At 36.9% G+C, this 15,873-nt stretch overlaps 1 protein-coding gene across 1 annotated transcript in view; it reads left to right on the top strand.

Moving 5' to 3' along the window:
• TRHDE (thyrotropin releasing hormone degrading enzyme) overlaps positions 1-15,873 on the top strand; it is a gene marked incomplete at its 5' end in the record, with an annotated part of 209,637 nt that overhangs the window by 172,249 nt on the left and 21,515 nt on the right. The window contains 3 exons of the mRNA XM_080363423.1: positions 11,902-12,049; positions 14,121-14,218; positions 14,736-14,843. Of these exons, the coding sequence (XP_080219549.1) occupies positions 11,902-12,049; positions 14,121-14,218; positions 14,736-14,843 (354 nt within the window). The remainder of the gene's footprint in view (positions 1-11,901; positions 12,050-14,120; positions 14,219-14,735; positions 14,844-15,873) is intronic.

Below are 15,873 nucleotides of genomic sequence, written 5' to 3'. Positions count from 1 at the left end.
AAGAGCAGTAGGGTTCCTTGGATACTCATTTTCCTGACAGTTCCCTTTTGGGTGGGTCATAGGCCTTGTGACAGCACAGTGCATGTCAAGAATACACTCATTGGTTACACATTAACAAAGGCCAATGATAAAACTCAAGAGTGTTTTTTGTGTATTTCTTAGCTTCTTAACTGGATTCATGAGAAAACATGAAGTGGTGTTGTTAAATAACTGTTCTTCTGCTCCAGGGATGGATGCCCATAGTGGAGTGCTGTCCATTTCCCTTCACAGATTAGGCGGCGGATGAGCCACAGTCTCTCCAGATGAAGTTTTTTTTTTAGGCCAGAAAAGCCCCTGTAACTTCAGAAATACAGGGAGCTGTGTCAGAAATGAGCAATGAAAACCAAACCAAACCAACCAACCAACCAACCAACCAAATGAAACACAAAAAAAAACCCAAACCAGACCTTCAAACTTACCTGTGAACGGACTTCCCTGCAGCTGATGGCTTTCATGAGAGTTACTCTCTCTCTCTCAGAACTTCATTCACAAGGCCAAAACCAGGACTCTGGTGCAGATATACCCCATTTCCCCAAAAATAAGACAGGGTCTTATATTAATTTTTGCTCCAATACTTATTACTTTTTTACATGTATAGCTGCCTGGACACTACTTAAATTGACTTTTTAATGAACTGTAACTAGGGTTTATTTTTGGAGCAGTGCTTATATTTCAAGCATCCTCAAAAATCCTGAAAAATCATGTTAGGGCTTATTTTCAAGGTAGGTCTTATTTTTGGGGAAATGGGGTATGATGAGTTACGATGATCATTTTCATGTTGTTAATCAGTTCGTCTTGGCTTGCTTCTTACTAAGCTGTGAGTTCTGCTGACTCTAGAAAACTAAAGAATGAGAGTAAGGGAAAAGGCGGTAGCCACCTGCCTTTTGATACATAAATCCAGATTTTCTCTCTTGACACAAATTCATCTTTAATAGCTGGTGCATTTGACTCCAAGGTTGATTCCAGAAGTAAAATACTGAAGTAAGCTAATGCTCACTCCAGATGCTATTCTCACCAACTTGCAAAGAGAAATTAATTTAACAAGTAAGTCTCAGTTAAACCAAATACAATGTTTGTGATCTAGAAAACCATGTCTTTAGGACTCCTTGTTTTATTTTTTTTTTCTAAAAACCAAAAAACATAAACAAAAAACCAAAACCAAATCAAAGCCAACCCTCTTATACCTTGAATTAATTCCTGGATATGGAGTATTGCCATACAGGAAAAAACAACTTATCCATTCAGCTACCTGAGGCAGCACCGCCCCCCCCCATAATGATTAGCTGTCATATTTCTGGAAATCGATAGTTATCTTGTAACTAAGCCTCAAGTTTTTACACTTCCATATATAATCCAGAATTATTGCTGCTAAACTATAAGAATGTTTTCTTGAAGATTCTGGTGGAAATATGTGGATAACAAAACTGAACTATGGAGTTGAAGTGATTTTCATTGTTGCTTTCCTTCTCCAGAGATTAGATTTTATTTATTGTAGTATTTGAAGTTTTCCAACATATCTGGGCTAATTGGTTTTGTGTTACACTTACTTGTGTTACTTAAAGTCCTGTTCAGTGTAATGTCAGGAAAAGTCAAGGCATTTGAGGGCCATTTAAAATTCTGGGGGTGGATAACAAGTAGGTGACAAAGGTAGAAGTTCTCATCTAGCCCAATTAATATACTTCAAAGTGTTTCAAAATTTCAACAGCCACATCCGAGGTTGTTGACCTTTTTTGCTTGGGTATTCAAAAACAATCATATAAGGTCCATTTAAATGAATGAACTGCCATTTAACTCTAGCCTTCATTACTACTCCTGATTGCATTTGCTGAAAGTTCAACACAGTGGCAAACAACAGATATGTTAAGCAGCTCCCTTAATTACTGCTTCTGAGTACCAGCTAAGGGAGCAAGTATTAGATCGATAGTTTGTATCACGCTTGATTAATAGTGGTATAGATTTACTATTTTAATAAATGAAGCCTCATCTAAATTATTTCGGCAGATGCCATAGTAACTCTTTTTCACTGTCAGGCAAATTTTGGTAATGGTTGATCAGCAATTGATTTAGATATGTCTTCTTATAAAAGTGGTTTGATTTCTTTTGACATAAATACTCTCTCAGTGGGCCAGAGCAGCTGCAATCTTTTTAATTGAAAATAGAAAGCTACAAATATTTTAAGGTAATCATCTTTGTTTCCGTATGCTGCGTGTCAGTTCATATGTTCTGTGACATATTACAGCCTTGATATGTGCTTTACATGGAGATACACATTTCAGCTAATGTTCGCAAATGTTCGTACAAGAAGAATCAAAACGATTCTTGAGAGTAAGCACATTAAAAGTCAATTCTGCTTTTGTACTGTGTGTCATATGTGTATCTGATCCTGTTCTGTAGCTAAGAGCAGTAAAGCAAATTGCACAGGACATTCCAGAGAGCTGCTGGTGCTGCGAGAGCATCCTGGACAATAGAAAAACCTTCTAAGAGCTGGGGAAGAAGTTGGAGAAGACTCTTCAGCACATATAAAAGTGAAACTATAGTTCTCTGCAAAGTCTTTAGTGAGGGGGGTAGGTCTTGGTGTAGTATACACCTATCCTGTCGAAGTGGATGGTATTCTTAATCCACATCTCCACAAGATTTGCCTATGCTTCAATTATTTCTGGTACTTCTGAGTTATTACAGCAGTAATTGTTTTATGCTGTAAACTACATAATTCTTAGCTGAACCCAGAATAACCTGTCAGCAAAACATGCCTCTGGTTTCAAGGGAGTGAAAGAATTATTTTTATCCAGTGATTGTTAACCCATTGTCTTTTCATCCCATGGTCTTGGTCTGTGTCAGTTCAAGCTGGTCTCTGAAGTCAGCTTGGTATGGATGTATCCATGTTGCAGTACAGACGCCAGGAACTCCTGTGTAATGACAGAGGAGGGGAATAGTCTGTGAAATTTGTTTTGGATACATTAATTAAACCAGGTCTGAATTACACTTGCAACTCAAAAGTTTGAGTTTAAACAAGAGGAGGAGAACGGCATGAGTGGAGCTTGCTGAACACTTCTTAGCAACTTTGAGTATTGGAAAGGGGGATGAGAGATGCAAATACAGCTTCAGGAATCTGTGTTGGTGGGGCAGAGGAGAGTCTTCATCCAGCCTCATAGGTAGAGAGGACAATGCTGATGCCTCATCAGCTAAATGAGATAGTCTGCTACCTTAGACTACTGACTGCTTTGCCTGCTGTTTTGACCTGACTGCACTGTTGTTGCTCATAAACGATCCTACTTCTTGGTCTCATCTGATTGCTGTTGTCCAGGATTGTTGTCTAGAGGAGGTCTGGTCTTTGTCAGCATATGCTCTATCTGCTTGGTGGAACATACTGCCAGGGTGAATTTTTATTCAAGGTGCAGGTTATACATTCAGTTTTTTTCGTCTTCATTTGGTGATTTTATAAAGCAGTTTTTTAAACTCTAGGCTAAGGTCCCCTTGCTTGATAAAATTTAGAAGTCTTGGGAATCAGTGTTGTGTTAGTTTAGCTCCTTCCTTTTTGGCTACAAATGTGTTTTGCTCTACCCAGAAATCAAGCAATAGGTGCAGGAAGGACCTTGTTACGACTAAGGCACAGGGACTAGAGAAACCTGGGATTCTGTTTTTGCTATAGACTTCCTGATGATCTTGGTAAAATCATTTAAACTGTTTGTGTCTGTTTTCACTCAGTAAAATGGAGATAAGAGGATAGGTGAGGGTTTATGGGAATTTCAGAGAGCCTTTCATTATAAATATGTTTATAGGGAATTGCTTTTACAAAAATAACATCCAATTCTGTAGATATTCTGGCAAACAAAATTCAGATTGTATGTGTACTTTCAAAATCAGGCTTCTGTGCTTTCCATATGAAGTTTCTAGCTTTTAAACACATATTTCACTTGGCTGACTGATATGCAAATTATAAACATTAGAACAGGAAAAAAGAGAGATATGAAAGAGTATTGTGCATAATAATAAATGAACTCAATTTTGAATTAGCTCAAACATGGTCTCATAGATACCATTGGCCATTGATAACTTCAGGAATAGAAGGCTCTTTCATTCCACCCTTGCCAACAAATTAATCAGAAAGAAAATAAACAGCACTTTTATTAATTGAGTCATCTGAAATTGACATCTATTAGCCCCTGAAATACATTCAAATTTCTTTAGTTAATTTAAGTCTGTGAATGACATACTGCTCAAAAATCTGGGTTTCATGATGATGAAAAACATGACATACATAACTTACTGCATAGTCTTAATTTTCAGCAGTAAGATTATTCCTTTTCATCTTGTACTACTTTTAAAAAATGCCTTTTTTTTTCCTTCATATGGGGAAGAAGAGGAGAGACACTGACTTCCAGTTTGAAGAAATTATTATTGCATTTTTACAAACAGAAGGAGTTTTAAGTTAGTTTGTTTGTTTCTTTCTTTCTTTTCTGTTTTCAACAAAGGTGATTAATTCAAATCAATATTAGCCTTTGCTTATGTGGCAACTCTAAAACTGTGCAAGATAATTTCAGCCATGTGATACTCTGGTAATTACATTGAATTTGAACTATTCTTTGTAGGATGCTTCAAATGCTCTTGTGTGGAGTTGAATGTCACTTGAAGAGTCCTCAAATATTTTGCATGTAAGAAAACATAATAAGCAGGCTTCACTTTCAAACTGCCATACTCTCTGAATACTTTGATGTTGGAGAGATTGAATGCTGATTAAATTTAGTATTTAAAATGAGCTTGTAAGCCAAATGTTGCTTTGTATTTATCAAAGAGCAGATGTGTGTTCCTGTCCTGTTTATTTGGAAGTCCATAGCTGGTACAAACTGTAATGCCTCCATTAAGCCACTTCAGATGTTACAGGAAAACAGAGTCCTTATCTGGTCCTAAGTTAGCCCAACCCTGGGAGCAGAAGATGAGGCAGATCATTCTTTGATACTGGAGATCACAGGATTGTCCATCAGTTTTTGATGAGAGAACATTCTTTTTCCAGCTTCCCTTGTTGAATATAGATGCCAGCATGAGTTGAAGGTAAAACCTGTGACTACAAGAATTAGTGTACCTGTTGCATGGGTCACCTTGCTCAAAGCTTTGTTTATGTGTCAGGGTTCAGCATACCTGTTTTTACTCAGCTGCCAAAGAACTGCTGTTAAAGCACTGTGGGAAAGAATATCCTGAATACATCAGCAGAGTCACCAGTCCTTGACAGGTCCAGAAGAAATGAATAGCGTTAGAAAAAGCCAAATACGGTTAAATATGCATGTTCATTGGCACCAACTTTGTGAATTATTTTAATCCTCATGCTTCACTTTAAAGGTAAAAGAATGAATCAATGAATAAGAATCCTAACTTATTTTAAACTGTCCCATTCTGGGTTAATGAGCATAGTCTAATTATTCATATATTAGACATACACAGAAACAGAACTGAAGTTAATCTGAGTGGCACTTCTGTATTCTGAAGAGCTGTGTTTTCCACCTTCAAAATTATCCAGACAAAAAGCTAGTAATGTTTTACATATTTCATAAGAAACAGATGATGCAGGGTGAGTTTTAAACCAGCAGCAAGTAAATCACCTCATTTCCATTGTTTCAACAGTGCAGACCAGTTTGCTGCCAGCTTGGATTTTCTAATTTTGATTTAAACGCATGACTTATAATGACTTTGTTGGGTGGTGGGACTAAGGAATTTATGGTGCACTTGTATATGGGACTCTCATCACTGTACAGCAGCCCTGTCATTTTTGTGACAGAGTCTGTTTGACTGGTGCTGGATTTATGATAGAAATAATTCAGAACAGAGTAATAATTTTCCCTTGGCAATTACACTACCATTTGGTACTTTGTCCCTAAGGGGAAAATGAATGTGCTGGGATCTGTCCATAAGTTCAGTGGCTCAGTGTAAAGAACAAATCAAGGTCAGAATGCAGCTGAATACACACTGATGTTTCATAATATAATCTGGATCTCCTGCTTTTATCTGACTCATTAAAAACTCATATAATTTAAAGATTATTTTTGATTGCTATGAGTTTTTTAGTGGGAGTTCTTTGTGAGGGATATTTCATTACCACCTTCAGTACTTTCTCTTTCTGTTCATTACCTCTTTTCTCTGTAGCAGTGGCCACCCCAGCAATTTCTTCAATGTAAGCAGGATACTACCTTGCCAAGGGTTGGTGCTTATGATATCATATAATATCATAACCCGCTAAATATATATATTAACTTTTGAAAGGTCTTTTTCCACCTCTGCCCTTGTCATGAAAATAGGATATCACCTTTTCACCACAGTTCATCAGCAACCTCTTTAGGCATGAAAAACCTGCTGGACCAGGACGTTTGTCTAGAAGTAATTTGTCTAATAACTAAAACAGATCTCTTTGCTAGTCTGTGTTCTTGTTCTCCTGTCCTGCACTTTAGTTAGGCAGGCAACTGTGACATTAGGAACACAGATGATAAGACAAACTTCATACGGTGCCATGTTTCTAACATATGCTAGACTTCTCACCTGTAACAGTGGCTACGGAATGATTGACATGCTGATGAGGAGAATTATATAAAATGTAATAAAACAACCAAAGGTCTCAAATGTAATCTTTTTGGTTAAATTTTGATTTTGTAGTCATGTTTTTTAAATGAATCAGTATGGAGAAGGCTAACTTAGAGCTGGCTTGTCGAGCCTCTTTTTTAAGTCTGGGTCCCTTTCTGTGTGACCAGTGATGTCAATCAAAAAACTCTAATACAATAGAGGGACCCCTGATTTTTGTAGCTTATTCTAAAGCTACATAAACAACCATTATTTTCAGGACATGAAATGGATCTATTGGTACTCTTCTGTTAATATTTACAAGCAAAAGACCAGAGTTATAGTATTCTTATTATAATGCCTCTGAGGAGTACTGAAATTATAGTGCTCCTGAGATATCCATCACTGGAGGCCTATATAAGCAAAACTAGAGAAATTTCTGTCCAGAATGGCACTGGTATGAACCTGCTTTATGTATGGAACAAGCTAGTTGTTAAGGTGGCTTCCAGCCTTTTCATTCCATATGCTATAGGTGTAGTTTTGTAAACTTGTTAATCTATACTTGAGAAATGCTTAACTTGAACATCGGTATGCATTCAGCCACTGATTATGAATCAACACTGTTTGATTTGACAATTTTATCTGTTAAAATACTTGCCAAGACTGTCCCAGATTCCTCTGCAGAATTTTTTTGGTTGTGGGTATCTGCTTGGTAAGATTCTCAGGTGGCTACTGGAGACACACCTGAAGAAACAGTGTGACTGACCAGACTTAAGATTGGACATCACATTATTTCTGCAGTGTTTGTGTTTGTTACCTGGTTTTAGTATAGCCCATAATCAGTTATTCCCCAAATGTCTGTCACTATTTCAGTTTTTCTCTGAGATGGCTAAGCTGGAAGAGAACCCTCTTTCTTAACCCTGACTCTTATGCATTTGGACTTTTACAGGCAATATCTGATAGTACTTTTGCAGGACTTTAAGGATAACAGTATGATTGATGGCTAAAAAGACACAAGAAAAATAAGGATATCTGTCACTGACCTTCCAGTGACATTGTTGGAAGAGAGAGTGGTAAATCAGCCTGCATGTGTAGAGTATGTACTCATGTTATATACTGTAGTGCCTTTGAATAAATATTACCAGACAATTATATGACAGAGAAATTATTTTACATATTTTCCCTTTGAGGGGAAGGTTGCTACTGTTACTTTTCTTATATTGTAGTGATAATTGTTCAACATTTTGATTTAACAGTTCTGCAGGCCTGTGTTTTTCCATCAGAATTTACAGAGATATTCAGAACAGACTCATTCTTCATTCTGCCTTTTTACCTTGTCTTGGTTATTATCCTGTTCCATAAATGACGCAAGTGATTTGACATAGCAGTTGTCACCAGAGGGTGGTATATGTTTCTCACAACTTGTGTGTCTTTGACCATTCCTTCCTACTTTAATGGATTGAAAAATTTTGCTTTTGCTGGACAGGTCCTGTGTAACCATTTTTGAACATAGTTGTTCCAGGCTAGTGAAGGAGAATCCTAGAAGCACACCAGGACCCCTTGGCTGGTGACTTGAGTTTTCCACTGTTCAAGGTCCCTTGAAGGTCCCTTCCAACCCAAACTATGATTCTTTGAAGTGAGCCAGTAAATCTTGCTGGATGTAGTATCCCCTGGGAAAGAGGTGTCTTGAAATCACTCTTAGTGCTGGAAAAGCTCTTAATTTGAAGTAAAAGAGTGCAATTGTACTAAAATACAAAGTTTAAGAAACCAGCTGCCTCACTTTGGAAGATGCAGAGTACTAGAGCATAGCTCACCACATGGACATGCTGCTTTTGCTAGTTTCTGTCTTCTGCTGGCCTGGTTGCCATGATAGTCATGATACCTCCCAGGACAATTCACAAAGCTCTGAGATCTGTGACCTAGATTTTAGAACTTATTATCTGTATGTAGTTTTATGGTTCATGGTTTATCTGTCCATGGTTCGTGATGAGAGCTTCTCGTCATATCTTGTTTTCTCAGCTATGAATGCAAAACTTTAGAAACATTCATATTTGGCATGGCTATTATAATTTTATTTTTGTGTGTCTGTGTGAATTAAAATATTCCTCAAGCTTTTTACCTGTAGTATATGTTTAATATTTTGTAACATATATGTTTTAGACCTCATTTTACACATAAAGATAAAACAGTGAATGTGTATATCGCTACCTCTTGACAGAAACTAATGACAAGTAGTCTGGGAGTGCAGTGGAATTTGGAATTATTTGGAATAAGAGGGTCATAAACATGGCTTAGTAGCTGAAGGTGAAAGAATAGTACTTAAAGGGGACCTCTGAGAAAGCTGGAGAGGGACTTTTTAAAAGGACATGTAGTGATTGGACAAGGAGTAATGGCTTAAAACTGAAAGAGGGTAGATTTAGATTAGATAAAAGGAAGAAATTTTTCTCCGCAGGGGTAGTAAGGTACTGGAACAGGTTGCCCAGAGAAGCTGTGGATCCCCTATCCCTGGAAGTGTTCAAGGGCAAGCTGAATGGGGCTTTGAGCAACCTGGTCTAGTGGAAGGTGTCCCTGCCCATGGCAGTGGGGTTGGAACTCAATGATATTTAAGGTCTCTTCCAACTCAATCATATTATTCTATGATTATATGAATAGGGCTATTGTGGTTTTCTGTAGGAACACATGCAATAAAATAATGTAGAATATATAGAACATACTGCCAAGGGAAAGTTCCTGAAGCAACACAGTTTTATCCAGGGACATGCTCTTATCTTAACTGCCACTGTAAGAGGATTTTAGATATGTCTCTACTCAGGTTTCCTCGGAGGTCCAGCCTAGCAGCTGTACTTGAAGCACATCTGCTCAGTGTGTGCTGCCAGATAGTTTAACATTGGTCATAGCAGCCTTAACCACTTTCCCTCAAAATCATGATCTGAAGTGATGAATCTTCTGTCATTTATATAATAATGTCATCCACAAGCACTTCTCCTCATTCCCATCCCTGCTCTTGGGATTGATTCTGTTGGTGTGGGGAGTTGATTTTGATGAGTGTGCATAAGCTCTTCAGGGGTCATAGCCAGAAAGAGAAGGAGGTTCAGGAGTAAGGTCAGACTTTGCCACAATCTGTTTTTGTAAGAAGGAATATACCCATAGAGAAACATAATGAAAATTGGGGGACAGGGGAGAGGCAGGCAGAATTGAAAGTGCTGATAAATTTGGAAGTTAGAAGCAGTGAGTGCTGAGAGTAACAGTTTCTGTTGTAAACAGGATGAGTAGCCTCAGCTGAAAGTCATGATTAGGAAGGCCAAAAGCTCAGAAATAAGTGATAGATCTCTCTGAGTTCATTTCTGTGTCTTTATGGAGAAGTTAAGCTTAAAAAGAAATAATCTGTTTGCTTTGCAGTGATGTAATCTATTTGTTTGACAGTGATAATTTCCCTTTTGTGCTTAGCATAGAGAGATTTAATTTCAGAAGCATGATCCTAAATGTCCATTAGTGCAGCTATAATAAACATTTGTCTGTTTATTCCTTAAGCAGCTTGTTTCCTAGAGGTATTCCTCTTGTTCCTTATTCCACACTTTCTTATGTCAATCAAATTATCAGTAATAATAATCACAAATCCCATTAGGAACTAATTACATATATGCAACATCAAGCTAGTTTACCTCATTGCTAACATTATCTCCAAGATTTTTAGCTACAGTCAATCCAGAGTGCTTCTGGCTTCATTAATTTTGGTTACACATCTTTACAAAGTATTAAGACCTAGAACTCATCTTGATGATATTCTGCTGCTTCAGAAGTAGGAAGGCAGTTCCCGAGTGACACAGTGAGCTCCTCAAGGGATCTTGGTTTTCTTGTTTGACTATGTGCTGCAACTGGAGTTCAGAGCAGAGCCTTGCTAACAAAACGTGGACAAAGAAGACATGAAGCAGACAGGAGAGTAAGTCATGATAAGGACATGGGATAGATACTTTTGAAAGCTGTTGCATGAACTCACTTCTTACCCAAGAACATGAATGGAATAGGGTGTAATTCTTCCAATGGAGAGTGTGAAAAACAATGGCTTTGGACCATACCAAAAAGATCAATCTATTTCAAATATTATAGCAAAATAGCTTTTATTTGCTGTTACAACTGAGATCAACATTTATATCAACATGTATGTGTTGGTTTATATCCATAATAATCTGTGTGATTTTCTTTGTTTGCTATATGCATGCATCTCTTCCTTAGACAGTGATGGAAATTAAGGGGAACATTTGCAACCAAGAGAGAGGGAGAATAATCTTTGAAGATATATCATACTGTAGCTTAGGTTAAATGAAAGCTTGTGGAATCCAACTTGCTGACTTTAAGTGTTTAATGAAAACAGAATTATTATCTCATCTCTAGGCAGGTAGAGAACTCCTTTGGGATTTAAACACATGCATCAGCAGAAGAATGTGCATTTCTGGAAAGTTCACACCCACAGGGTTACACTTCATTTCTGCAGTCTAGATAATAAAAATTGCTGTTCTGAAAAAGAATACAAGTACAAATCCTGAAGTTTGATGTTTCTAGTATTCAGTCTTAAAAAGCAGCTCTGAAATGCTTGCGTCTGTATTGCACTTTACTTGTAAAGCTATTAATTTAAGAAGCCTTCTGAAACCTTGCTAAACTCTTTCCCTTGCACGTATAGGTCCTTTATGACTGTAAAAGAACGGGGCAAAATTCTAGCTGATTGATATATATAAATACCTGAAAAAAACATGGTTTATCTGGAAAGTGGTGAGACATCCTTAATCAAAGTGATGTCACTGAATGCCACTTCAGTGTAGTAAAATAAGTCATTCCAAAATGATTTAAGGTGGATAGAAGACAAAAGAGCTCCAAAGGAAACAGAAAGGAGTGGGGAGGAGAGCTGTGAAGTGGAAGGATTCCACTTCGCTGTTAGCTATTCCCAATTGCCCATGGCTAGGAGAAATGTTTTCTGAAGCAAAATGCCTTGGGTTGTTGATTTTATTCAAACAGCTTTCTGTCTTACAAATCAGCAAAACAGTACCTTTTTTTTTTTTTTTTTTCCACCTGAGTCTCTTGCCTTGTTTTTTATATCTTTCCTTTGTGCCTTCCTCCATCCAGTAAGTATGCTTGCACGTGTCTTGGGAGAGACTGTGAGTTCGTTGCTTTATATAAAGTTGGCTTTTATATCATTATAATGTCATGAGTTTATCATGTTTTTCTGCCTTTTAATTTCATTTTGAGAAAAAGAAGTCATTTTTGCCTCACCATGTATCTTCTGGAAAACCAGTTTAATACTAACTTTTTTTTTTTATTTTGCAGAGCTGGTTATTTGCCTCAGAATATTCCTTTGGAGATTATCAGATACCTTTCAGAGGAGAAGGATTTTTTGCCTTGGCATGCTGCCAGCCGAGCTCTTTATCCTCTAGATAAATTGCTGGACCGCACCGAAAACTACAACATCTTCAATGTAAGGAATGCAGCCTTTGTCTCTCTCTTCCTCTCTTCTTCTCCCTCTGCTTTTATTGCCAAGACTTGAACTATTCCCCAGTTGGATACTGTAAATGACCTAGGGATATTAACTTTCTTCCTAATTATTCTGCATTTAAACATAGCAATTGTCAAGCTTTGGTTCATTTGCATTTGAATAGTGACAACTGTTGTTTGAGGCATATACAATTAGTAAAAGGAAAGGTAATTATCCTTCCTAGAAAATATTATGACAAATAAAGTATTTCACTTAAAAGAGCCAAAGTAATCTATTTCCAGATTTTATATTTTGAGGACCCCCGTGGCAATATTTAGATTGATGCCCCAGCTCCGCAAGGACACCAAATGCAGGCACATCTGAACAGGATGCAAGCAACTGAAATAAAGATTTGTAGTCATTATTTCACCCAAAAGCCATGGTGAATTCAATACAGTTACCTTAATTAACAAGGATTAGATCACCATTGAATCAAAAGCCCATTCATAATTGGGTCCGAAGGGACGTCAGTAACAGCTAGCAGTAGATAATTAAGATAGACAGGACAAACATTTAACCATTTTACTGAAAAAAAAGTAAAATCCTAACTACACTGAAGCATGTTTGATGAAATATACAGGATTTGATTGCAGACAGTGGTATCTATGAATACTTGGGGCTTTTTAGTTCACTATGAACTTTATATAGTCTATATATTTTCAGTGGCCAACATACTGTAATTTTATGTAATTTTGTAAAGTCTTCAAATGAAGGAACTCTCTAAAGCCTGAAATATTCAACAGTGCTTTTTTCTTCTTAAACATTTATTTGCTTGTGTATGTGTGTGTGTGCATTCAGAGACACACATGCTCAGGAAGGTAGAGGTGGCTGGATGAATGTAACTATGTAGAAGTACAGACAAATACATATATACACACATACACACAGCTACCTGCTGACATGGAAAATTATTTCTGTAGAGCATGTACTACAGATTAATAATAACACTCTGAGATTCTTTCTTTATGAACAATGTGGGCCTACATGCAAAGAAGAACCATATTATAAAATGATGTGTAAATAACTTGCATATTTTCTCTGTTGTTAACTGCACAGAAAAGTTTTTACAAGTCTGCCATTGCTATTTCAATTTTAAACATGGCTGTGTAAAGAAAACACAATTTTAATAAATAAAACCAGTAAAATTCACAGCTGGGTTGTGTTTTATCACTACTGATAAGAGCTTTGAAAGCAGAGGTGATAGCAGAGGAAATAAAAAGTCATTTTAGTCACAGAATAACGTATCTGCTAGAGAGAGCTGCACTATGAATCTCCTTTTGTGTTGACATCATATATACATGCCCGTGCATCCACAGTAATAAAATAGATGCTCTCCTGTACAGTTCGTCGTGTCTCAGTCTCTTTTACACATTGGTAAATTCCACTGGCAAAAGATTATGCTGAATACAATGACAGTGGTTTTCTTCATAACTGGCCAGCATACGTAAATATGTCTCCTGTGTAAAAAGTAAAAGTAAGTTAAAATACATCTTGGGCTTGTTTTGTTCTTTAAGCACAACCAGAACCAAAACTTAAGACATAGTGTCATTAAATGTATAAAGCTCATTTGCAACTACATTGTTTGGTATTCTGAAGTCAATTGACTGTGCTTATGTGATGTTTTTGCCATGGCTATGGATATTAAAGCAATATTCTATTAGAAGTGAACATGCGTGGTGTATTTGAGATTGCCCATAGAGTAGAAATTAAGCTATTGATACTCTTGCAACTTTTCAGTTGTGTATTTTGAGTTCAAAATAGCATATAGGAAACTCTTCTTAAATTGATGAAGGGTATAACAATAAATTGTATTATCCTAGGCGTCTAATCAAATAGCTGTAGCAGTGAAAGAGGATTATATGTGGACATGTTGCTTTAATAAATGCAAATCAAAACATTTGGAAAGTAGGACATTATTTGAGGGTAAAAAATAGAGACAAAAACTCAATAGTCAATAGTATTTCAATTTAAAAAAAAATGTTAACACTGAATGTATTTTTCTTTTTCCCCTCAGGAATATATTTTAAGACAAGTTGCATCAATGTATCTCAAGCTTGGATGGCCAACAAATAATTTAAACAAATTGCTTATTCAAGCATCCTACCAACATGAGTACTGTTTTTTTATTTGTTTATTTGGATTTTAAAAATTATTATTATTGTCTGCTTGCAGGATATAGTTGTTATAATGTACTCTCTGAAAATTTGGTTTCCTCTTTAGTATGTCATACTTTTGTACCTTGGTTGTCCTTGTTTTTCCTTTCTGGGTTAGAGGGAGAGGGGAAAGATGCTGTGAGATGAATTCCCCTTTCATGGGTTCGGACAACATGATTTCCGAAGCCTTTATTTAACATTTGACTTAACTAGATATTTAAGAATGTGGACTCATGTGACCACAGAGGTTGGGAAAAGCGCATAAGTGTAAATGGGGGCTGGTTTTGGTCCACGACCTTTCCTTAGTTGTTGCAGCAGCTGTAGACATTAGGTTGGCACTGAGATTTTTATAGCTAGATTATCTTTGATATGTTGCCCAACTATCAGTTGCTGCCACTGCTACAAAAAATAACTTTTTGTAAACATTCAAACCACATTCATTAATGCAGCCTTATTGCTTTCTTACATTTGGACAGAGAGTTGCGTCGGCAAGTCATCATGTTGGCCTGCAGCTTTGGTAACAAACACTGTCACCAACAGGCTGCAACGTTAATCTCAGACTGGATTTCTAGCAATAGGAACCGGTAAGTGGAACCAAAATGTATGTTTCCCATTTCTCCAATGCAGAGGCAATAGAGTTGGCATGCTTTTCTTCTCTTGCCCTCCCTCATTCTCAGTGCCCTGTTCTGCATAGGGCTATGGAAAGAAGCAGAGGTCTCTGGTATTATTTAAGAGTGTCTGTGGGGCTTCAGAATCAATTATTTGACTTTGCATGTATGAGTGGGTGGAGGGGACACCCATGTAGCCTCTGCCCACTTCTGATAAATTGCTGCGAGATAATTATATGCTGGAAGGCAAGAAGATGGGGTTTAAGGAGTAGTTTAAATGAAGAAAGATGAGTGAATTGCCACTGTGTTGGCAAACAGACACACAGCCTGTGTTGGAGCAAGAGGGGGAGAGGTTAGAGTCAGGAGGACTGAGAAGTAAGGAAGGAGACAAAACAACGTATTTGAGGGAAATGTTATCATGTACTTAAGGTGGAAGACTTGGAAATGAATGTGATTCAGGAATTTATGGAAAAGCTCATGTAAGGTTTCAAAGAGGAGATAATATGATAGCTAATGTGTTGAGAATTAACAGCGCTGTAGTGGTTTGACAGCAAATACATAAGTCAGGCTGTTCAGATACAGGTTTATTGAGCTGAGTTTTGGGAACATGGATGGTGTATGAAGTTAATATTTTAAAAGCAAACATCTAAAAAATGTGAAATTACTGAAAATACAAATAGTGAAGTATGCAGTGATCTATGGACAATGAGATAAGTACAGAGAATAGGTTAAGACCATGACTTATTGAGAAAGAATGATGAATTTTCTGATTATGTGGAATGTGGGTGTAGAAGTATTTACATGAGTACATCACATGATATTTTGGTTTAAAGGAAGATATTTTACTTTCAAGTAACAAAGAAAAAGAGAAGATAAAAGTCTTAAAATTATATTCCCAATATTCTATTGGCTCTGCAAAAGGATCAGATTTCTATAGACATATAGGCTTGTAGGATTTTTCAAAAACATCTTGGGCCAATCAGGTGTTTGTTTGCAATTAAAATAT

Source organism: Nesoenas mayeri (assembly GCF_963082525.1).
Source record: "Nesoenas mayeri genome assembly, chromosome: 1".
Classification (NCBI taxonomy): Eukaryota; Metazoa; Chordata; class Aves; order Columbiformes; family Columbidae; genus Nesoenas; species Nesoenas mayeri.
The sequence above is the reverse complement of the archived record's forward strand: the minus strand, read 5'-3'. Positions and strand labels throughout refer to the sequence as shown.